Source organism: Nylanderia fulva, unplaced genomic scaffold (assembly GCF_048542155.1).
Source record: "Nylanderia fulva isolate GAGA-0341 unplaced genomic scaffold, ASM4854215v1 Scaffold51, whole genome shotgun sequence".
In the NCBI taxonomy this organism is placed as follows: domain Eukaryota; kingdom Metazoa; phylum Arthropoda; class Insecta; order Hymenoptera; family Formicidae; genus Nylanderia; species Nylanderia fulva.
The window spans coordinates 444,724-469,932 of NW_028190599.1; the positions used below are offsets into that span (position 1 = coordinate 444,724).

At 34.3% G+C, this 25,209-nt stretch overlaps 1 protein-coding gene across 1 annotated transcript in view; it reads left to right on the top strand.

Moving 5' to 3' along the window:
- The window catches only part of Meltrin (disintegrin and metalloproteinase domain-containing protein meltrin), an 82,434-nt gene that overhangs the window by 30,396 nt on the left and 26,829 nt on the right, over positions 1 to 25,209 (top strand). The window contains 1 exon segment of the mRNA XM_029316453.2: positions 20,487 to 20,578. Coding sequence (XP_029172286.1) covers positions 20,487 to 20,578 — 92 coding nt within the window.

The window sequence follows — 25,209 nt, forward strand, 5'->3', positions numbered from 1 at the left end:
CATTCATTTCTGCGAATCATCCAGAACGTATCCTCAGATCGTGACACGAAAGCAGCCGCTTGCGTTATGATCCTTGATCATGAGATATGTCAGTCACATTCGCTACTATACATATTTGGAAATAGATTACAGATACACATTCGAATAGCAGCGAATTATGATGACTTTGTATCGATCACTTTGATCCGATCCGCGAGAGAGCAAATCGTGCTCAATTCGGACCGTTTAACTTGAGATAAAATAAAGGTATAAATAAATACTAAAATTTGTAAAATATACAAATATTTTTTCACATTCTTTCTCTCGCGTGTTGTTTATTGAATTTGTAGTCGGTTATTCGCTTTTCCACTTTTTGGAGTGTTTGTATAAATTCGTGAATGTATAGGAATTACGAGCGGAGTAAAAAGTTTATTTAAATCTGCAAATTGCATATATGTATATGCATTAGAGAAGCTGCGATTTTCCTCTCGTTGATGCATTAAATTTACAGAGTGCATCGCAAATTATGATCATTAATACAACAGATTCGACGCATTATTCGCACGTACTTTCTCTGAATATCATAATGATGTAAAATTTTTCATTATTTTACAGTATAAAAAAAATATTTGATCTTGATAATGATTTTATCATATACCTATATACATAACATTCCAAAAGGAGAGATGCAAGATTACTAAATATTTTGATGTAATTATGATGTAAAAATACACTGGAAAAAAATGTATTGAATTCGAATAAATATTTATTTCAATATTGCCTAATAATTTATTGGAAACTAATAATATTGATTTGATGTGAAAAATATTTATTTAATATAAGAAAAACCTTATCAAAACAGATAAATATTTATTTGTTTCAAATAAACGATTTATTACGCAGTATATTGGAATAAATATTTATTAATTTAATAATTTTCTTTTCAGTGTATGATATAGTTTTATAACATTTTTTCTCACATTTTTTGCAGAGAGAGAACAATAGTTTCGTGCGTTGTACGTAATATTTTTGCATGCTCTCCGAGAGGGAGCAAAAGGCTTTTAATAAAAATCGCGAATATACGTGTTTATTTTATTTCTGTTATGTATTGCAACCTCGCTCGTGAAACGTGAAGCGAGATTGATCTCTCGCAATTTTGAAGCGAAACAGCGGTTGCAACGTGTGCACACAACGCTCAGTTGGATGCAACGCGCGACGTTCTTAAACTTCTGCATGCTATTATTGCTATTCCGCGGCAAAATGGATTACCCGATGTTGCCTCGCGTGGAATCTCTTACGACGTAGAAACACTCTGGGAATAAAAGGGCGTTGTGCATACGTGCAATTAGGTGAAATTATTTTGTGCTAAAGGGCAAAGACAGAACGCGATCTCGTTTCCTTCCCCTAGAAATTTGCAGTGTGCTCTACGAACAAAAGAAACCACTTGCTAATTTCATTAATTCTCAAACGCGAAACAGAATAATCTCCAGTCTCAAAATGCGCAGGATTTATACATATGCATATATTACGATGTGTAATGTATGTGCATATTATATAGTCCTCACTGCGCGTAATGGATATTACATTTCCATTACATTATTTCCGTCTGACGCGACGCTCTGATCTTCAGGATTACACGTCTAAAACTATATAATAAACTAAAAACTTGGCATTGAATTTTGTGTTAGTATTTCAAGATCGAGTTCTTTGATCTTTTTAAAGTAAGCTTAAAGTCACCAATAAGTGACAATTTGCAGAATAATATTGATATCTCTCGGTATTTATATAGAACTCGCTTTGCCAGAAACTACATAAACGAACGCGAAGATCGCTTTTATAACTTTTGATATTTCTAACGTAACTGAATATTAAGTTGAATCGAAGTTTTCGAAAGTACACATCTATCCCGTTATCCTTAAGGGCGAGGGTAACCTGAGTTTATGGCAGAGTAAAGATCAATACTCAGTGACTCAGAGGAATTCCCTCAAGCAAGCTTTTTCGCAAATCGATCGATTCGTGTACTCGTTCTTCTTGTCGACGCAAAAATATTCTCGTTGTAAGTTGTATCGAATATATATAAGGGTACTTCCGATTCCGGTCTAATGGATTCTTTATTCAAGTGTTGCTGCGATTGATATTTGAATTGAAAGGGAAACCTTTAATGTGTTTTTTTTCGCATAGGAACATTTCTATTGTCCGATATCTTTACTAATTACAATTTGTCTCTTTTTTATTTAACACTATATCTTTGTTTTATTTAATACTATTGAAACAGTGTAATCGTATATCTTTGTTTCAAATTTAACGGTTTAGGTGTCAAAAATTTTGAACGGGAACAAAGAGAGGTCGCGGCGCAAGAATGTTCCAATGTAACGTAAAATCAGAGCTGAAAATAGACATGCTAGTTGAATGATTTATTACGTACGCTAAGATCAACCAAGATACGTCGGTCTCTTGAACTCTCCAATGGACTATATTAATGCGGCAGCAGTTAAACGGGTCTCATTAAATACTTGAACCGCTACAATGTTCCGGGAATCGCCCGAGGAATTACTATACGCGGTGCATTGTGTGAACTATTTCCGTACTCGTCTAAATATTACGAAATATAGTCGGCAAGGTTTCATAAAAAATATACGTGATTTATTACGCGTCTCTCTTCGGTAAAATCGTTCTTCGCTTCTAACTCCACGGATAGAGGCGCGTTTACACAACGCGCATTTATTATTACTATCATTATCTGCAATGATTAATTGTAATGATTATTGCACGATAATGGATACGGCAACTAGTAAATGCAGAACGTTAAATTGCACTGCATATAACTGAAAACTGATAAATATGAATAATAAAAAACGCGATATCTCGATACGCTTATTAGGAGAAATGTTATATTATGAAATATCATTTTATCGATACGATTATACTTACATGAAATTCGATAGCAATGAATATCCGGTTTTTTAAGTGATATATGTATACTATATTACTATGTTATATTGGAGTAATTGATCTCTCTCTTTCTCTCCGAATATTAAAAGTACACTCTGCATATCTGTTAAAATAAATAAGAGAATAAGAAGAAAAATAAAAGCAGAAAATTTAGATTTAATTTTTATTTTGACAATAATTAATAATTTAATATTTTCTCTAACAGCACAACATATCCAAAAGACGTCTAGAAATTATCTAGAGGACATCGAACATTCTCTGGATGTCTTCTGAATATCCCTTGAACGTCTTTTGGATATGCGTGCTGTTAGGGTTGTTCGTATAGGACTAAATTAATTTTTCTCTATATATACATTCCTTTGCTTCTCTCCAACATTTGCATTCGAGGCTGGAGCATCCCTCCTTTTTCTAGAATTTGTGCATTATATTTATCACGCTTCTTATCGTCTAAGATAATGATTGGATCCGAGCCAGCATCCTTTGAGGAAGATCTTTTTATCTCATAAGGGTCACTCCGAGCTAAAAGAAACGAATGAGTCACGTGTCGGTCAGGTTGCCTCGGTAACTTCCTACAGATCGATAGCTACGGCAATCCGGATCCGAAATTACGGAGCCCGATCGGGGCGACCCTCGACTTTCCATGAAGTATAAGCACGCACTCTCCGCGCACGCATCGCCGCACTCTCCGCGCGCGCGCGCGCTTGATTGTGTGAGTGCGCGCGCGTGCGTGAGTGGGAGCGTGAGCGTGCCGGTACATACGTATATATACATACACATATATATATATATATATATATATACACCCGTGCCCGTTTTATATCGGGCGTGTGTCATCGCCCCTGCAGCCAACGCAGAAACGCTACTACGCGTTTCGAACACATGCGGTCATTACTTTCCCTTCGACGAGAACTTCGCCCTTCGATAGAGAGACCCGTACACCACGAATATTTTTCTGTCGTCTCCAAAGATTTCGGGAAAGTTAATTCATTAATTTTTCCACTTAATTACTCGCGGGATATCCTCGTGTCAGAACGCGAATCTGCGATTATTTCGGAAAAAATATTTGGGTACTCGTCTCTACTAATGATATGAATAATTAAGAACGAGCGTATTATTTCGGGAAAAATATTTTTGGTGTCTCTTATTTGAGATTAGAAGATATTTTTGGTACAACCTTGGTGCATGTTTAAATTTCAGTGGCATAACATTCTAAAAGGATCTGCATGTTTATTCTTAGATAATGACAGTTTTGATGCAAAATATGTTTTTTATATTTATAACATCGCTGCATTTAATAAAAAATGTTGTTAATATTTTTCTATTTTTATAAATTATTATTTTGAAAGCATCGATTTGAGCTGAAATTAATTCTCCGCGTGTGAATAACCAATAAAGTCGAAAGTAATGATCTCTAAGAATGTCAATTAATCGTAGACGCGCGTGAAGATCTTGGAACTTTGTCCGAGGGCGAAATGCACGGCAAAATTCGCGAAGCGTTTAACTGCATTCCTCATTTACTCGAAGGCATGCAGAGGTGGTCAAGAATGGACGCGGCGAGCACCCAAAATAAACGGAGCACATTAACGTTAGAACTGCCACGCCCGTTACTTCGTCGGTTAAATCTCGTTCAAGCGGTCAGCAATCTTACGATTGAAATATCCACTTTAGATAGGTCGATATATGGTAGCGCTAATTATTTTTTCGCGATCTTGCAATCGATGTGATATTTATATTCTTGAAGAAAAATTACTTTTGCGGCTATTTTGTAAATTTTATATTTTATATACGCACAATGACATCTAAAATATTATTATTAATTAATTTTCTTCTAGAAATAATAAATACGTTGGGGTTTAAATTATTTTGCGTTGTGTATATGTGGAGTTTATGTGGTTAGAAATGTAATTAATCAGAGATTTTTAATACACATCAAACTTTTATTCGCTTCTCCTATTTTTTAAAATTCAACGCGCTGTCACAGCGAGAGAAATATTAATTCATACTGTGCGGAATCGTATCATCTCTTTTTTTTTCATCACGGGTGGCAAATGGCGGATAATAAAATCGCCTCGCGTATCCCTCCGCGGACGAAAATGATTGTCGGACGATTCAAATGAGAGCGGAATAAAAATGTTCCCCATCTAGACTATCGTCTCTGTAAAAAGGATATCGCCAGGTTTCCTGTTATCGAAAAACCATCGTTCGACGTCGAGTCGATATCTGGTGAGTTACCGAACAAGGAAATCTTCCTCGCGGCATCCTCGCTTACGTTTTCATCCCGCGGTCGTTAACGGAATTCCGTCCAAGATGCGCCGATCCATCTTCCCCGAGTGTCACGGCGATTTACTAACCGCTCGGTGATCTCGTTTCCAATTAACATGTAATTGAAAAGTTTCGCGCGACCTTAATTGCGAACGCGCGCGTTTGGCGTTCTCGATTTTTTTTTTTTCGTTCGCGAGAAGAAAATATGAATTTGCGAAATTGACTCCTTTGAAAAATGTATTTCACGCTTGCAATCAATATTTGTCAAGCCGCCACTGTCCGTGAAATTCTTTGCCATCCACATTTTTATCGCGTTTGTTTTTAAATTCTTTTGGTTATGCTCGCGCAAGCCGTGATTCTCGATTAAAATTTCAAAAAGTACGCTTTCGGATTTTATTGAATATCAAACGCGTTTTGCGAAGCAGAAGGAAAAAGACGGTCATTAGTTAGTCCAGTTATCTTTTTGATTATTAAAGAAATAATTGCGTTCGCAATTTTTTTCAATTTTTTCACTTTTAATTAACATATGGCATATGATGTCGTGCATGAGATCAATCATTATTATAAGTAGTTGCCATTTATGTTTAACGTATTTTCACTATTTTCGATTTGTACCTGTTTCGTCAACGCATTTATTCTCGACACTTCAATTATTCGTCGCCGTCGTTATCAGGAGGAGACGCTTGCTGGCGTCTCGTTAATCGTCAGGTAATCACTCAATTCTAACTACGATGAAATTAAAAATTTAGTACGCCTCCTGCATAATTGAATATTCGCCTATGAATACGTAACTATTCCTCGGAAGAATGGAAAATGGAGCGTTCACTTCCGATATTGATATCGCTCGCTTTTATTACATTCTCTGACCTTCATATCCGTTATTCACATTCTTTAATCCTCGTCCGAATCAATAACCGTAGCAATTTTTTGTCTACGTCGTCGAGAAATTGCTATTCTGATGAGATTTAAATGTGAATAAAAAATCAATTATTAATTTAAGAGAGTACATTTAAGATAAGGATGTTACATCGAATATAAATATATACATGCAATGTCTACGAATTTAAGATTTTTTATTCTTCATTTTTAATAGCTTTTTTAATATTTAATATTTAATATTTAATAGCTTTTTTAATAATAGCATTTTTAATATTATTTGATCGTTTTATTAATATAGTTTTTTATATATACTTTAAGATCAAATGTTTCTTACCTGTTCAATACAATTTGTGAAAGAGGATCAAATACGTAATATAATAATATATATCCCGACTATGAATTCATTGAGGAACCGGAAGTACATATATGACTCGCCAAATATGAATGAGAAGCTATCTAATATTTGATAATCCCGTTAGATAATACCAACCAACGAAATAAAAAACCAGAGAAGGCTCTTCCTTTGATAAAAATCGAACTCGTTTTATTACGTAGAGATTAAAAATGGAGAATGAACCGTAAAGTGCTCTCCACCTTCGCGATCGAATAATATATTCGTCTATCATCGAGTTTCACGATGTTTTAATCAGCAAACCGGATATGAATTCCTCATTTTTCAAGCGAGCCTAATTTTGCGGTCAAGATTAATGCATTTATATTAACATGTACAAAAGCTATTCGATAATGAATAACAACGCGAATCACACGCAGCTTTGTTAACAGAATAAATATGTGAATTGTCCTTCTATCTCTCATCAATTTCATCGTAATCAGTTTTATATATGCGCGCGGCACAAAATATCGACATTGATCGAATAAACAAGTATTACAGTAGATTTTAGTGATCAGTGTCATATGCATGTGTCAATTTGCATACGTGTTAGAAAATAATAATGATGCAAATAAAAAAAATCACAACGAAAATTTGAATAACATGCATATAAACTACTAATTTTTGTCTTTAGAATTTTCTGGTATTTTTTTCATTACTTTGTCAGATGAGAGGTATGATAGGATTATTTACTACTGAATTTTTTGTCCGTGAAAGAAGAGCGACGAATACATAATTGAAATCTCCGAGCGTAGTCGCGGAGATGCGCTCTTTGTTGTGTTATGGCGAGCTATGATGCTCTTTTTGCATTGGACGATGGTGACGAATTCTTATTACTTCATTCGTCTCATTAGAGAGTCTGCACTCGTTGTTGCGCACCAGTGGACAGAAACGAGAATTAATAGAAGAACCGGAGAGAGAGAAACGAGAAACAAGAGGAAATGGAAAGAGGCGCGTGTTATTTTCAGAATGGAAAAAAACAATCACATTACAACGCCTGCATCATTTCAGAAATATCGATGCACAACGATGCGTTAAGGCTTCCACCGTACTTTTTAAATGGAATTATATTCTATTGCTGATCGCCGTGATTTATCGAAATCTTAAGTTATATCGATACACTCGAATACGCATAAAATAAATTTATAATTTAAAAAGGCGATATAAAACAGATTTTTAATATAATATACTTGAACTTTTATTTATCACAACTTGTAGTTGATAATAACTTTGTTTGAAGTTTTTTAACTTTATTCTTGCTTGATTAAAATACAATCTTTGCACTCCAAAAGATTGCAAAGATTTAGTATTCTCGGCAGCAGTTTAACTTCTTTCTTTCTAAATGCATCTTTCCTAGTAGGACAAGTTTTGGAAAGAATCATAATTAAATCTGTAATTAAATCTAAACTAGAAATTTGGGACTTTTCTTCAAACAACTTGGCACGCTGTTGCTCGAAAAATTATACAATGTATAATTTGGACATCTTAATCTTATAGGAGGAAAATGTATGTTCAGAGAAAATTAGATCCTCCATCAGATGGTCTGTTTTTCTCGTTCAATCAACCGGCTTATCTTTTTCCGAGCATAAATTCTCGGGTTACATTTGAGATATTATTCTGCGTTCTTATGCATTTCGGTTCGATGATCCGGATAAAGAGGAGAGAAAAAGAGAGATAGAAAGTGGGAAAAAGAAATACAAGGTCTCGCAAAAAGGCGATGTGTCTCGAAAACAAAAAAATAAAGCGTGGAGGAGAGGCTCTCGATGGTTTTTTACGTGGGAGAGAACGTGATTTCTTGACCGGACGAGGAGAAGTCGTGGGTGAGCTGGCGCGTCAAGGGGAAATAAATATTTGAACGTTTCCCTCTTCACTATCCTCTTGACGGTAAAGGGATGGAAATAGCGAAGGTGTGCGCCTGTTGAAACGAAATTTTCTTGCCCTTGGTTTTGTGATGCAGTCAAGCCGTGATTCTCTTTTCCTTTTGACTAGCTAGACTATCAAATTTGCGCCAAGGAGAAGGGGACATTTATTTATAAGAGAAAAAGCTGCACAATGAGAAATATAAATAAATAGATAGAACATATATTGAATATACTAGATTATATAAACAAGCAGTATCATGATTCGATATCGCTGACAGATGATGAATCAGTTAATATCCATCTTGATTAATATTTATAAAAGTTTATCAAAATTGATATATTTTCGCTGCAAAAATTTTACTTTTATGAAATTTATTTTGAGGATTTAATTATCGGGATATTTTTAATATTAAATATTAAAAAGATAAGGAATAAGACTTTAATTTTTTTCCAAATTTGCTCTTAGAAAAAGTGACTTGAAATTTGTCGAATAATATTAAAATGAAGATCGGGATCTCTGGGTTACTGTGCACATGAATGAAGAATTGCTGGAGATATGAAAGCAATCGGCAGCGAGACGACCTTAAAAAGATTTTATCGCGGTCTCTTAGAGAAGCTAGCGAAAATATAGAGCGATTGTTCATTTACGAAGAAAAGTTTTCGCGAAAAACCCCGGCTAAAAATAAAAGTTAACGCAAATAGAAGCGGAGACAACTTGAAACAATAGCTGTGAAGAAATTCTTTAGAGTGGAATCTCCCTTTTATCGCGAATGCAGCCGTTGTCCGCTACGTTGAAGAGAAGATACATCATGCTCTTGTTAATAATAATAATTATCAAAGCCGGGCTGTATCGTTTGACCTTGCTTTGATACGATTGTTAAATAGCATTGCGCGATCACGTATGTGCATTGACTCTCGTATATGGTTCGTTGATAATTTCGAGATAAAGAAATACGCTTTTTTCCATAGACAAAGAGCTAAGATGAAATATTGCAAAATTGTTTTTTTTTAATTAATATTAGTAATAATTCTCATTTATTATTAATAATGATTCTATATAGTAAAATATTAATTTGGTGATATTTGTAGTAATTTTAAACACAATTATAGCAGGTTGTTTAAGTAATATTTTTTTTCTGTATTTAAAAGGATTTTAAAAGATTTGACAGTAAGTGACCTTATAGATGTATTGTTCTCTCTAATAGAAAAAGCAAACGTTATCATATGAAAAGAGAACGAAATGGAAACCTAAGAGCAGCAGGTTTCGCTGACAGTAATTCAAGGAAGCATCGCTTAACGCCTATTCACAGTAATTAACCTCAGCTGGGATAACGAACTCGAACTACCTTTCTGCCTTCTTGGTCTTATTTGAGACATTTGAAGCTGCTAAACGTGTTTTTTAGTTTTCAATTTGAGGCGATTTTATACACTTACACACAATTTATAATATTATATATTTATAATATTATGCTGAATATGCATACGAGCTTTTAGAAAATTTTTCTGGAAAGTATCAGAGATTTATTATTTTTCGAGTAATTAAAAAATAGTAATCTGAGACATGCTTTTTCATAAGAATTTTTGTCGTATGTGAAGCAATGTTGGGGATCGCATAAATGTAACGCTTTAGAAACACAATAGCTGTCACCGTGCATCGTTTTGATATTCAATTCCGTTTCGCAGTGATATTTAATTCTTTTGAATGTACGATGTGTATATCATGGTGTAGTGTCTTCTTGAATTTATAGGACAAAAACAGCTGTTGCATGAAAGGGACTCTCTTAGTGCGGTCGTTAATGATGTCTATTGAGCTTGTCGTCTTTTTATGTATACATGGACCCGCAAAAGGATGCAATTCCATCTCATGAAAAGCGATGAATGTCGAATTTAATGGACGTGTTTAATGGAAATATATGTTAGATTTATTCGACGACATTATATCTTAGATATCTCCACTATTATGTCAATTGAATTTTTATGTCTCTACTTCATGATAATTTCGAGATAGAAAGAGAGCTGTCTCATATAATAAAATATACATATATACGCAAACATATATGTAGTTTCTCCAAATATCTTTTTCTCAATTTTCTGTAAAATTTTGTTACTTTCTAGAGTTCTTAACATAGTTTAAAAGTGTGTAAAAATTTGTCGAGTTTGAACTTTAAAGAATTTATTTGCACCTCGGCGCGAATATTAAAGTAGCGAATTCGTGTTGCGAGTTTCAAACGAAGTTTGTATAAAGCGGATTTTAATGATAATTCATGAACATAATTCATCGATCACAATTGAAACCTCTTTACGATTTCACAACATCGAATACTTTCAATATTCAGATCATTAATATATTTATATAGAATATTGCAATCTTCTTTCAGCGAAATCAATTAACACACATATATCACCGTATCTATCTTATGTCATCGCGACAGGATTAATGTACTGTTTCTCTTCACAATAGTCTTTAAAAATTATTCCGCAAACACACGCTTGCTCCGCGAGATATACGGAATCTTCGTATGCAAACCTCATCACGTTCGTTGTGCGGAGAGACGTTAGCGAGAGAGTTGTTCGCGAATACACAACGACACTTAAACGCGGCGATAAGACAAGTGATATGACAGGTAGACAAGCAATCCTTTAGCCACTCGCGCGGTTGTGCAAGCAATTCCAAGTGTCGGCGAGGAGAAGTATCTCGCACGAGTGCAATTATGGCGCGGCTGTGTTTCGAGCGAGCAATCTTCTGCAACTCCGCACGACGAAACGTGTGCCGTTTTGGAACCCTCGTAACCGTAAAGTCTGTTCATTGGTGCTCTTACGATTTTATGTACGGATTCACTCGACGGTGAAATTACATACGCCCGAAAGGAGGAGGTGAGCGATTATTGACGGAGTCAATCCGATATCAGGTAAATGCGGTAAGTGGTCATAGTATACGAACGGAATTGGATGACCGGTAATATTTCCCGTATTTATCGATTATATTTCTACTGCTTCTCTTCGAAAAATCGTCGAGAGAAATTTGGCTCGGTCAAATATTGTTTTAATATGCAATATCGAGAATCCGTTTGCGAAGAAGAAGAAAAAACTTCACAAACACATACATGCGCAAACATAAAGAACTTCAGACATCGATTAATTTTATTTTTGCAAGATGTGTGTTTGGGTAAAATTTTTATTACGTATAATTATTATGTTCATAGTAATTTTGATTATATTTATTATGTATCATAAATTATTACATTCGCTATGTCATAGATTCTAGTAGATAAGCGAACAGTAGACGTATCGCGTGAGGTTGCAAGTAAATCAATTTTACGCTTGAATGCATATTAATCCATTAAATGCAGCGAAATCGTCCCAGAAAGGCAAACGAATGCACGGAACGTAACATATATCTGATCGAGATATCTGATTCGCGAAGCCAATTCGACGTTAAGCCTTGCAAATGCCGTCAACGCGATAAGCCGCTTTTGGATTGATGCCAAGTCTATCAAATATACGAATAAAGTTAGTCTAGCGAAAGAATGAACAAAAGATTTAACCTGATGAATAGCGTCAAGTATCGTACAAAAGATCGCTATTATATGAGGAACGGTAGCCGCGTTACTTGTTAATGATGGTACAGAAATTTCTGTTTCATTTTAAGAGCGGCGAAACGTATAGAATATTCTGCGAAATATCCATTCTCCAGGTCTATCGAAAATCTATCACTCGTCGTTTTATTTTTCTGTGAATGGAGGAGGCTGTCTTTATTCGACGTATAATCGATAACTGCGATTTTCAATAATTATGCTAATCAACAATGAGACTCGCTTGGCGCGAGTGTGTGAGTGAAACGATAAGAGAATTGTGACATCCGTTGTGAGTCATGTGTTCGGGAGACTCTTCTGATAAGTGGAGGCTATAATTATGAACTTTAATTGACTAATGAGAGCAGACTGAGGTCGACAAAATAGTGCAGACACGAGAGCCTGATTGGTTCATTCACTAAAATCGGCTTCATTCATGTTGCGATTAATCCGAAAACACTTATTGATATTCAATGTTTACATCACGTCGCGATCGAATTAATTTTCGAAAATGTATTGTATCGGGACATTAATTTTCAAAAAAATTTTATTTGACTATACGTTAGATAAATTACATACTTTTATCATTTTCCTCTAATTACATATTATCTATTTTACTTTTTATAATGCATGCTGCTATGAGACAGGTGCATGCTTATTTTAACGAGACGGAAGAACTTTCTTTACACTTTCACGTTATCCTTTCCGAAATATTTCTCTATTGTTCAGTGTATACATTCTTCTCTTAGATTGCATAGAATGCATATTGCGTTTGACGTGTAAATTTATATCCATGTTATTTTATGTACACTTTCTGTTTACGTTGACAGCTTCGCAAACACTTTTTGCGGAAAATAATCGTATACTTATCAACGTCACAATTGAAAACCTATCTGAAATTTGAATTTTAAATTACTAAATAAATAGGTTGAAAAAAGGATGTATACATATATTAGAAATTTTAGCTCGCTGAAGAAATAAAGTCGTTGCTTTTACGGATAAGAAAAGTTCATCCCCTTGTATCGCTGATGTTTTATTGGGGAAAAAAAACATCGTTATACGTTGATGTAGCGTATGTAATGTAAAATGAAAGAAATGAGACAGCGCTGAGTTACGTGTCATGCATGTTGACCGTCGCAAAATACGGAACACGCGATTATGGCCAACGTTTCTTCGTCGAGAGAGGAGTCGTGTTTGCGCGCGGTCGCCGGCAACACGTGTGAAATCGGGATGCGAGTCATGGGAACACGAAATACAGATCCGCCTTCGCATGTGCACCGATGCGACGCGCGTTTGTCCGAATTAGTCGAGTCCTAATTGACCGTCGCTAATTCCACCTCCGGCTGCGCAGCCGTCATCTGCGAACATATCTTTGCGCGATCGCACGTGATAACGTCTGTCAAACTTGCTTTGCTCGCGCGGTCGCGTCAATTTATGAATCATAAAATAGCGCTTCCGCTGCGATTTCGTTCAATTTCTTCAATTGAAATCGCGAAATGTGTGAAATAATTCTAGTGCTACCCAATTTCCGAGATAATAGAGCGTCTACCCTGTTTAGAATTCTCACAAATTAATTTTTTTATTTATATTTATTTAGACAAAGTTTCTGGTATTTTATTAGAACTTGGGATATTTTTTTTTAAATTCTCATTCATAATTTTGCTCTTACATATATTACAAGCAATAATAAAAAATAAAAATGTTATAAAGTTAAAAATATTTGTCTTACAAAATTTAATTTTTTTAGCAAATTTTAAAATTGACATTTAAAAATTTAGAGATTTAATTTTTTTCATATAAGTTAAAATCATTAGAAAATGCAACAAACAATTATGTTAAAATTTCTGCATCTTACTTAGAAATTCTTGCATTTAAAAATTTTGCAATTTTATCTCAGAAAAATTTTTTACAAGATTAACATCTTGAATAATCAAGTTTTTTTATATATATTTTATTATAAAACGCTATCGCGAAATATTTATATATATATAGATATTAATGTAAATAGAGTTTCCGAAAAAGAAATTTTAAAATTACTTATTGTTAACGATATGTATAATGTTAAGACATGAACTTATACTAGTTTATATTCTAATTAGCTGACGATGCAAGATGAAAAGTCACAAGAAAAAATTCACATAATGAATAAAGGTGATACATAATAGTATCGAGAATAAGAACAAAGAAAAATTCAGTTAGTATTAAAAAGAAAGCATGGAAAGTACGAAAAATGAAAAATGTGAAACTCCAATTGTCTTTGCATTTTCAAGTATACTGTTCTCAAGTTCCCGAGATCGGTTTTGTTATATCTGAGATAGAAAGTGTGCTACAAGTCATATCGACAAGAAACTTATATTAAAGATATTTCATCGAGAAGAAAATGCGAAGGGACATTTGTATTTAATTGATAACAATAAAAATCTTTTTTGTTCACAATCGGGTGATAGCTTTTAAAACAAGCTCTCGTTCTTTGAGTCTTGTCGAGTCAAGCCTTTTTCAGGTCAATGACACACGCACGTTCGACGATGCAGTTACATGATTAACGACACGAACAGATTCGTATTCGAGCATTCGCATCTCTATAAGCTTACTACAACAGAGCAGATGGTGGAGTCTAGTTTGCTGTGCTATCTGCGCTATATAGGGAATGACCCGCGCCGTAAATCAGGATTATCTTGCGACCTCGGCCGAGATATGGAAAACGGCTGAAACAAATGTCCATGCCCTTCTCCCAGAATATCATTTCCATTCACCGACATTTTTTTCCGAAATCGTATAATCTTGCAATCATCCTGACGCTTTCAGAACCGAGCAATCTTTCAACACTTTCTGTGCAATTTTTCCCCACATTTATACGTATGTTAACATATATTGCGACTGAAATATTCATATAAATGTAATCTAAAGAAAACAATGAATTTTTTTTTAGAAACGTACGTTAATTAATCTGGATGTAGATCTTTTTCGTATAACTTTTTTATGTTATAGAATCAGGCAACAATAATCTCGGACTCATGTGCCGATCACATTACAGTAAATCGATATTAAAAATTACGGTCGTCATAAATTTGTCAGCGGACGGAGAACGAATGTTGAATGCTGCTCGAGAAACGCAACTAGGATGATTTATGCGAACAATCACATCGAGTCGTCAGGATTCTCGCGATGCCATATAACCGGCTCCGATTTCCCGCCCCCGTGTGTATCGTACACAGCCGCTTGTTCGACAGGAAATTAATGACAAATCGACCCTGGCTAGCGTAACGAGTTACCCGATAGGCTTAAATCCGTCGTGACGTAATTGCGTGATAGCCGGAGATACATAGTTCAATTACACCGAGAGAGAGAGAATTATCATTCCGGTTCGTGCTGTTCCGTTTGCATACCCGTGGCAATTGTCGAGAGAGCATCAGCGCGGAAGTGAAGGCAACGAGACTTCGTTCCTTTATATATACGAGTATATTATATGAGTCTGCCTGTCACGAATGGCAGAGCCACGTTATTTCATAACGTACGGAACGTCGAGCGGAGAAATCCGAAAGCGTATAAAATTCTCCTCGCTGGATAATAATGGTGATAAGACAAGCTGCAATGTAACAATGTTCCTAGCAACACAGACAACACACTGTATTATCTTACAATTTTTTTGTAGTATACGGTCGTAATATATCCTGCAATGTACATCTTGCAAGGATTTCTGTAATAATGGCAACATGAGATTTTTCTGGAAATTTGCATAAGCGCGTTTTTTTACATTTTTATTACTCTTTCTTCATTTTTTTTAACAAAATATACGTATATAAGGTATCTAAATAAGTGCGAAAAATTTAAAATGATTTTTTGTCGAAAATTATAAGGAGGCTTTCTTATATAAACATATACTCTTATATCCCTTCCTGGAGAGTTACACTTTTTTATATATAGAGGAAGGTAAAAAATAAGTTTTTTTTTCTTAAAAACAAAAATGTTTCTAAAGGAATCTTTCTAACGCATATTTTTAGGTGATCATATATATGTTTATATAAGAAACCCCTCTTAATTTTCGACAAAGAATCTAAAATTTTTCGCACTTATTTAGATACATCCTGTATATAATTTGTAAACTTGGCAATAAAATAACGTGCACAATGTTTCCGATGAAGCCAGACAAACGCGACTTGACGAGACGGTACTTGCGTCCACAGTTTAATTATAAAGTTCATTACGCACGCGCTGACAACTTGGACAAAATGTATGCAATCCAGTCGTTATTTTAGCCGCAGTATTAGTCGACATCATTCAAATATTAAATATCCGTTGTTTGCGCGCGCGAGAAGTGCATCGGGCGTGACGACGGCCAAGCGGAGTTTATTTGAATTTAATCGTAGAGCAAAGTGCCCGTATTAACCGGGATATACCGTTCTCCGCATAGCGATGAGGTGTGGCGAGAGGCAGGGGAATTTAATAGCCGGACGAGTATATCCATGTATGCAACGTATGACCGGGTGGGCCGAATTGTCCGAGCAAATTTGCGTGCTCGGCGTCGCGGAAACACGCGGAAAATGTGCAACGCCAGACGTGCCGCGGATGAAACGCCGCGATTTTGCAGCGACAGCTCGGTTCACTTAGTGACCAAATCGCAAAAAAAAATTCCGCCTTTTGGACGCGCGTATAAATTTCTCCTTTTCTTTCCCTCACGCGATGTTACGGCGGACAGGTATTAACAGAGCGAGATTTGACAGATGCTATCAAACGCATGTCAGACCCGATCGATCGGAATATGACGTATCACTATATCGAACGCGTTTTGATATTGGGAGTTCGTGGTATGTTATTACAGCTTGTTCGATCGCGCGTGCGTTGAAATATTTTCACGGTAAATATTTGTAGGGTTTTTACGTTCGGGTGAGTCGTTTTTGCATCACTAATGTAGCGGTTATTTATTCTGCTATTTGTCGAAATAATTTCATTATTCAAGGCATGGATGCGATTCGTGGGATATATATGTATGTATATCTGTTGTTCCGAAAAATATTTGTATGTTTATTTTTATTCTATTCCGAAAAATATTTTTGAAACTATAAAATCACTTTTTTAAATTCACTTTACATAGAAGCGCATCTCGAATTCTGCTCTCGAAGATACTTTTTTTTACATTTTTTAGCTAATTCTCTGTTACTGGATTTTATTGACAATACTGAATCTATATGCTGGATTTAAAAAAACCAACAATTTTTACCAACAATTATTTGATGAAATTTTTACTACATATTTGTATATCTGACTTCTAAAGTTTACAATGAAAGAACATCCTTTCATTTTACGAGCAAAGATAAAAACGTTCGTATCCGGTGAGGCCTGGATAAGGGTTAGAGGCATCCGCTTCTCAAAATATGAAAGGGACGAAAAAAAAACTTGGCCGTCGCAAGATGGTCCTCTTTCACGGCCATTGACGCCTTTCTTCGCACTCTTATATTCGCGAAAACCGTTTTTGCGCGCCATTCTTTTTCTTTCATCTCCATTGACGTCAATCTCGCTCTCATAAACGTCGTTGTCGCACATGTGCGACACGTTTCGCGGACTCTCGCGCGGACTCATCCCGCATCGCCGATTTGACACTTTAAAGAGCCACTCAAAATTCCACGTTGACCCACTTTGTAACTGACCGAAGACTCCGTTCGCGACGATGTGACGCTGCTTGATAATCGCTCCCGAACGTGATCGCGATCCGACGTGCACGCAGGAAGTTATTATCGCTTCCACGCGTTCCGGTCTGTCATTCAAATTGCATGCGAAGCAAATCGCATGAATGAGGGATCCGATGTTTGCGCATGTTGAGACGAGAAACGATCCGGAAAGAATCTAGGTCTAGTCGTCTTCAACTGTCAACTATGAAAATACATCTTGGAACAGATAATAGGAGACGTACATATGTCACTCAATTCGTCTTTACTTTCCTGAAGAATTAATGACAGTAATAATGTGTTTTTTTTTATTGTTCTGTTTTCTTTTTTTATTATTTTTTTTTTTTTTTCAGGAAACAAGCACTAAAATATTTTTCCATAGAAACAAGCACTAAACCAACAATAGTACAAATATTAAAACGGATGACTCAACAAATCATGATTCGCAAAATTTTATTTCGCGGCACGTCGACAGTTCATTCAATAGATATCGTATCGATAACCGATAAAATACTTTGGAACATTTTTAAACTGGGATATCTCTCTTCCTCTCTTCTCTCTCTTTCTCGATCAAATTTGATAGTCAATATACCTAGTCAATATACCTAGAATTTATCATCGAGAAATAATGGCGTTGATGCTGGGTATGATTTCAGGTACGTCTGGTTTCTCGATGTCTATATTGATCGTACACAAGTGAATTTAATTGAAATTCAGATTCGCGCGATGCTCGCGAGAAACAGAGGAAACATTAAGTAATAATTTCAATCCATTTACCACCTACACAGGAAGAATTAGCGCGCTTAATGTGCAGTTGACAGAATGACGAATCGCGCCGGCCAATCCCTCTTCTCGTCTATATATATATCTACATACATATATGCAATACGGTTACGATGCATTGAATGCAGCAGTGTATAAAAGCATTAAATCAATAAAACTGAATTAAATTATTAATTAATAATTAATAAATAACTATATGTTTAATTATTTGAAGTAGTAATTTAAACTACATATTAACGCAGTAACAATAAAGCAATTATATATAAATTGATGAAATAATTGTCAATTGCAGAGTCATGTACAACTAAATATTTAATTAATAAATCTAATGAGTCTCTTTGATTTCAATTTATGATTCACATTAATCGTATATATTTTAGAAATGTCCAAAATGAGATATTGCATATTCTACATATTTAAATAGATACGTCACATATATCTGCAGATTTACTTTAATCGCGTGAATTTATTTTATTAGAATTTTGTATTCAATTCTTCTCCGTATTCTCAAAAATAAACCGCCCGTAGAAACTTTCATTATTTTTACGAGCTTTTGGAAATTGCTTCTGCACTTCTTTGAATCTTGAATTTTCGAATTCAAAGCCCGCTTCTCCCCGTGCGGATAAATGTAAATGGTTGGAATGGAACAGCCTCGGAAGCATCGACTTCACTCCCTCGAGTCGACGAAAAATAAATTCCTACGCTACTGGGTGGGTCGATAGTTTCGGGTACTCCCAGAACGGAGACGGGGTCGCGCAGTGTTAGTCGAATTTGGGAAAACCGAGTTCGACCGCGGAACCGCTGAATTTACCCCTTTGCAGCCCGGTGTCAAGGACTTTCGTCGATATAACATCTGGCTAAAGTGTCAGCTAGAGGGTGGACTCCTGTTCGTTACACAAACAGGAGCAGCTTCCTGCGGCGCAGCTGCGAATGTCGAGGAGCGAAGAGCAGGTTTCGTTCGATTACGCGCAGTTCGAAAATGTTCTATTTGCGAAAAGAGCTCCGCAATTTTTGTAAACGCTCCGCGAATACTGATATGTGTACGTTCGATTGTCATCGAAAATTTTTCACTTTTTTCGCGAGTTTATTGAAAGGTGCCTTCGAGAAAAAAAATAACATTTAATTTGTTGTTTATTTTGATTAATCGTACGAGAATATAAAGTCAATCCCCGCGGTTATGAATTCTAACAGTATTTGTATACAATAAACTAACAGTTTTATACAAATATTTTTTACAAGAATTTTTTTATATTTGAATTTTTCGAGTCTGTGATAAATGTGCAAAACAATTTTTTTTTCTGACAAAAAAGGGAATAAATACTTTTACTCGCGGACGTCCGAAATTTTGGTGTAAAATTCGTTTAACTATAATTAAAAATGTCAGTTTAATGGACGTTAAAATCTCGTTAGCAATTGGATAATTAGCGATCATTCAGTAAATTTTAACGTCAACGCGTCCTTTTAGCAATACGTTAAATACGATTGCATACTTTTTTGCATGCAAGAGTCCTTTTTGATGCGTTGTCTAACTTCCTGTACTGTATAATGCATAAAAAGTAAAAAATAATGATGTCCGGTGTTCGAGAAAAAGTGTAAGAACTGACAGCTTCGATCGATATACTAACTATATTCATTAATGTGGAAGCTTCGTAAAAAGCTTTGTAAATTCCATATTACGTTATAGACTCCTCTTACGATGCATCCTTTTTTCAACGTCGCTTCTCGCTTGGTTAACACTTAAATGGTTCTGTAAGAGCCACATTTGGCTTAAGTTAATACAGAGTAAAAGCGCAAAGAACTTTTAATACTGAATATACAAAAATACAAAATTGTTTTTTGTGTTCAAAAATGTTTAAAAGATAATTTTTTTTTAATTTTTATCAAAATTTTGTAGCATTTCTACATCTTAAATTTATTGTGCGTGTGTATGTATGCGTGAATTTGAGTTCCACCCTTATTTTGAATATATCTTGATAGTTTAAATAAACAGTTCTGTGGCCAAGGATATTATCTCAGGACATACTAAGACACCAAATTCACACAATGTTTTACTTTATCCTGCGAGACTCAGTATTAAAGTTCGTATTTTATTACGTACTATACAAGTCCAATAGTTCAACATTGGTTTAATTAATTGTTACAGGTCCGTCCCCAGACTTTAGTAGACACATTCTGGTGAGACCGAGAGTGTATCACGGCAGGACAAAGAGACAGATCTCATCGACCAAAGAGAATGTAAGTACGATTCAACATTTCATTTTTGAATAAACTAGAAAAAATTCTTAAAATTCCATGAAATATTAACTAGAACTGTATCCTCGACCTTTTAAGATTTGCTTGTATTTTCTTGGCTCGCATTATGAAAAACGTTTTATTCAAGGTTTTTGCACAGATCAGTTTTTCTATATTTTTTCTTTATCACTGCGTATAATATTTAACCCGTAAATGTCAATCATACTTGCGGTTTTTGTACAAAGGTTTTGTACAAAATTAATGATTCTTTTATAAAAATATTATAGACTCAAAGAGCCTTTTCTGTCGACGAATTTCTCTCTTTTTAAACAGAGAGTTAATTAATAAAATAAAACTAAACTCTCAATTAAATTATCTGACAGAAACTTTTTGATTAATTACTTGCCAATGTATTTACTTAAAATAGCTTGCGATTTAATACATTTCATCTTCATCGCGTCACTGTAATAAATTACATTTTAAACATGTTGATAATATATATCAATTACCGGATATTTCGGAGACTGGAAGAGGTTTAATATCCACGAATCGTAACCTTTTTTCGATAAAGTACATTGTTCGCTATCAGCAGTCGCCGAATACCTTTTTTCAGCGAGTTTTCGCGCGACGTTCGCCATTTGCTCGGGCGGATTACGATGCGAAACATGTATCGGCGCCGGGTGCAACAATTTCAATGCAAATGTTCTGGCGTGCAGCGAATACAAGCGAACAAATATCCGTCGCGAGGATCGCTGTGCTATTAAGTAGGATGACACTAGGGACCAAGGAAAAAGGGAAGAAAGAAAGAGTTCATTTGTCGGTGATATCATTGCGAATTCAGAAAAATCTGTAGGGAACACATATACAGTTGTTACCTTAGATGTTGTATGTGACTGAACTTCGAAGAATGATATTTGAATGATAGAAATTTTGATTTTCCTTCTTTGATGTTAATCAAAGAGAACTCATTTTCAGAAAAAAAAATTCTTTTTTTTTTTTTTCAAAAATAGAAAAATTCGTAGATATAATATTGTGTTATTTATCGAATAAAAAAATTGTCAATGATTACATTTATTGTAAATTTTGAGAATTTTTGAAAACTAGACACATATGTGTTTTAAATTCTTACGTATAGATTCACGATATTAAAGATAGTGTTAGTGTGTTCATTATTATCGTTTTTAATTGTATTTAATTTTAAATTCAAATAACTGAAAAATTTTAGATTTCTAGAATAATTTCTATAGATTAATTTTATAAGGACGCAGTTGGAAATATAATTATAAAATGAGTTTTACATGTATACATAAAATAAGAATATTTTTTTAAGACTGCGCAATATTTTTTCCATTAGGATTACACAATATATGTCGAGGAAAATATAAAAAATAATATTTTATTTCTATGAAAGCTATTTGGAATGCAGCACAACATTTCTGGACTTTTATCCTACCTTTGCTTTTTTCTGGAGCAACGTATCACATAATAGAAGATAGCAGGAGAAATACACATTTATAGGAATAACAACAGAATTTATACGTCGAATGTATATACATATCCCAGTGTCGTATTTTCTGAATTCGTTGTTTAGTGAATACTATAGTGGATCTGCACTTTGCAAGAGTACATAGAATGCACAATACGTATACGTATATACAAGCTAAAAGTTTCGCTCAATAATAAAATATCTTTTATGACTGAAATTTTTAAATTTATAGTACGATAATTAACAGTTTATTTATTTATATGAAAAATTTTATACTGAAAAACGAGATCTCCAAATAATAGAAAAAAAGAGAAAAAATGTTCAGAAAATATATTTTTTAATTTAAATAATAATTTATAAATTCTAATATAAAATCTACAATACACGTCAGTAAAATATTTAATAATATTAGAAGAAATTTAATTTTTATTTTGATACATGATGAATATTCTAACAATTTACTGAAAAGCAAACAATTCTCCGACGTTATGAGATATTCATTTTCAACATTATTTTAAATGTCATAACTGCGCATACCACATTGATCGCTCGCAACTCGCGCTTCTTTATTATATTACTGATAAACCAGAACATGTCTACAATGTTTTGTAGGATTAAACGTACTTAAAAACGTGCCAAACAATAAAGTAATTTTACATTTTTCACGATATCGATATTTTCAAACGATATCGTCCTGTTATCGCGTGAATGGCATAACGATAAATATAACAATAAAAGGTGACTGTGGTGGAATATCGCGTATAAGTAGCATGCTTTTTAGTGCTGCTATATTCTTCTGGGACATTCTCGCGTCTTTGAATATCGTGAACAATTCGCTTTATTGGCCTCCATCCAGCGCAGTCATCGACCGCGTCGCAGACGCATAATGCACGCGGACGCATGCTGCGTAATTGTGACAATGTAAATATAGCGCAGAAATTTTAGGAGAGAAGTTTCAAAAATTAAGCGAAATCAGAAATATTTCGAACGAAGAGTCGACTAAAATAAAAATTATATTATGCGAACATCATATTTAAAATGTTGGTGAAAACTTAAATAATCTTCTCGTTTTAATCTAAAGCAATTTTAAAGACGATATTTTTTTCGGAAAAATAATGTCTATAACATTCGGACAACATAATATAAAATCTAAAAATGTAACGTGTGGCATTAAGTTTCTGCCTCGTTCTCTTTTATTGGTTTCTTTTTTAAATCCTGAAATTTCCGCACCAACATTGCGCGAATCCTAGAATCGCGAAACAAACTTGGAGCACCGCAATCCCAAATACTGCGACTGTATAGAGATACACATGTACGTCTTCGCGTGTGCGTTAGTTCAGACATAGTAACTCGACACTAGTATCTACTTCAATGTTACTAAATACAGTTCACACCGCTTAACATGCGAGCTTGCAGGACATAGACGTGTGCAAGTTTACTAATATCGCGGTTGCTCGGTCGAATAAGATTGCGGTTTCTAGCATGCGACGACGAATTGTGATTTAGTCCCATGTAATGATATAGAAATTATGATCGCGTGCACGATCTCTTCTGGAACGACGGAAACTTTTTGATTGAATTTAAGTAGGATTGAAGAGAATATAAAACGAGCGATGTCTAAATAAATCGAAAAAAAAATATTAATATACTACGTGCTCTTATATCTATAGTCCATTAAATTGTGCAAATAGATAGATGCAACATAGGTGTGCTAGCTTGCTAACATATATTAGTAATCCAATGTTTTAAAGAACGAAATATACGAATTTTATTAGCAAATGATATATGACGGATTTTAATATAAAATAATGTTATTAAAATAATCAAATTTCTTTTCTGACACAATAAATTCTTATAAATAATGAAAATAATAGGAAGTTGCTACGAGCAACTACTTAATATGTGTCAATAAAGCAATGTGGATTTTTTTATTATATGTATGGGTGTGTATTAGATCTCTTTTAAATATTGATTATTATTATATATCAATTGCTATCTCTGTTGAAACTGTTGGTAGCTGTCTCAAACTAGGATTATGGGTCATGGTGATGGCCAATATCGAACAAGCTGCACAATTTAATCTTCGATGAAACGAGCAATTGACCTTGTTTGTCGTTATCACATGCGCTTACAGACAATATCCATCTATTAGCTAGGCTAGAAGTAGCAACTATGGTTTTCTATTTAATAGTATCTCAAGTAACACATGCCTGTTTGCTCGCATTTCTGCATCTTTCACGTGCATATCATGTGATATAAAAAGACAAAATTTCACGATATCCTAATGTACCTGCATATGTGAACTTTACTCTACTTGTAATAAATTAAAATTTCAATACAGAAAACGGTAATATTTTGTTTGTAGTAACAATAATTTTGCTCCAATTAAAGCTAGAAAAAAGCAGCATTTGGAAAAAATAATTGTCACTCAATATTAAGATAAAATAATTGCTATTGTATCTTGGTTCAGAATTATTTCGAATTATTTGTAATGTTTTTTCGGTCTGATAACATCATACAAATGGAAACATTCTCGTTTTACATATTGAAAACTGAGTTTATTGTAAATAGAATACAAAGTTCTCACATAGGTCTTCTGCGCTCTTGAGCTTCTTTTAGCGAAACGGAATCATTATTTAAAGTAGAATACCGTAGAAACTCTATGCAAGGTCAGAGAAATCTAACAATCAAGAAATGTTGATAGAGAAGCCAGGGAAATTGTGAATATCTTGAATTTCTCGTCACATGACGGATAGAAATGAAATCACACAATTGTGTGATTAATAATTTTCATTTCTATTTCTATATATATTATAAGATTTATCATTAAATCTTATCGTACGTTTCTACAATAGTAACTTTTTTGTTACAATAATAACAAAATTAAAAATTATATTTTTATATTTTTTAGTTATTTTTTAATTCAATATTTATTTTGATTTACTCGCTCCTCTTGAAATGTCATAATTGCATTTACATATGTATGTAGTAATTCCGAAATTTGTAATAATTTGGGATATTAATTATGTAATCATTTAATTCGTTGCACTGAGATGCTGCAGTCGAGCTAATTATAAGTTGAAATCGTAATCGTAATAAACATTGGCGTAATAACATTATATCAAACTCGAGGAACAATAATTACATG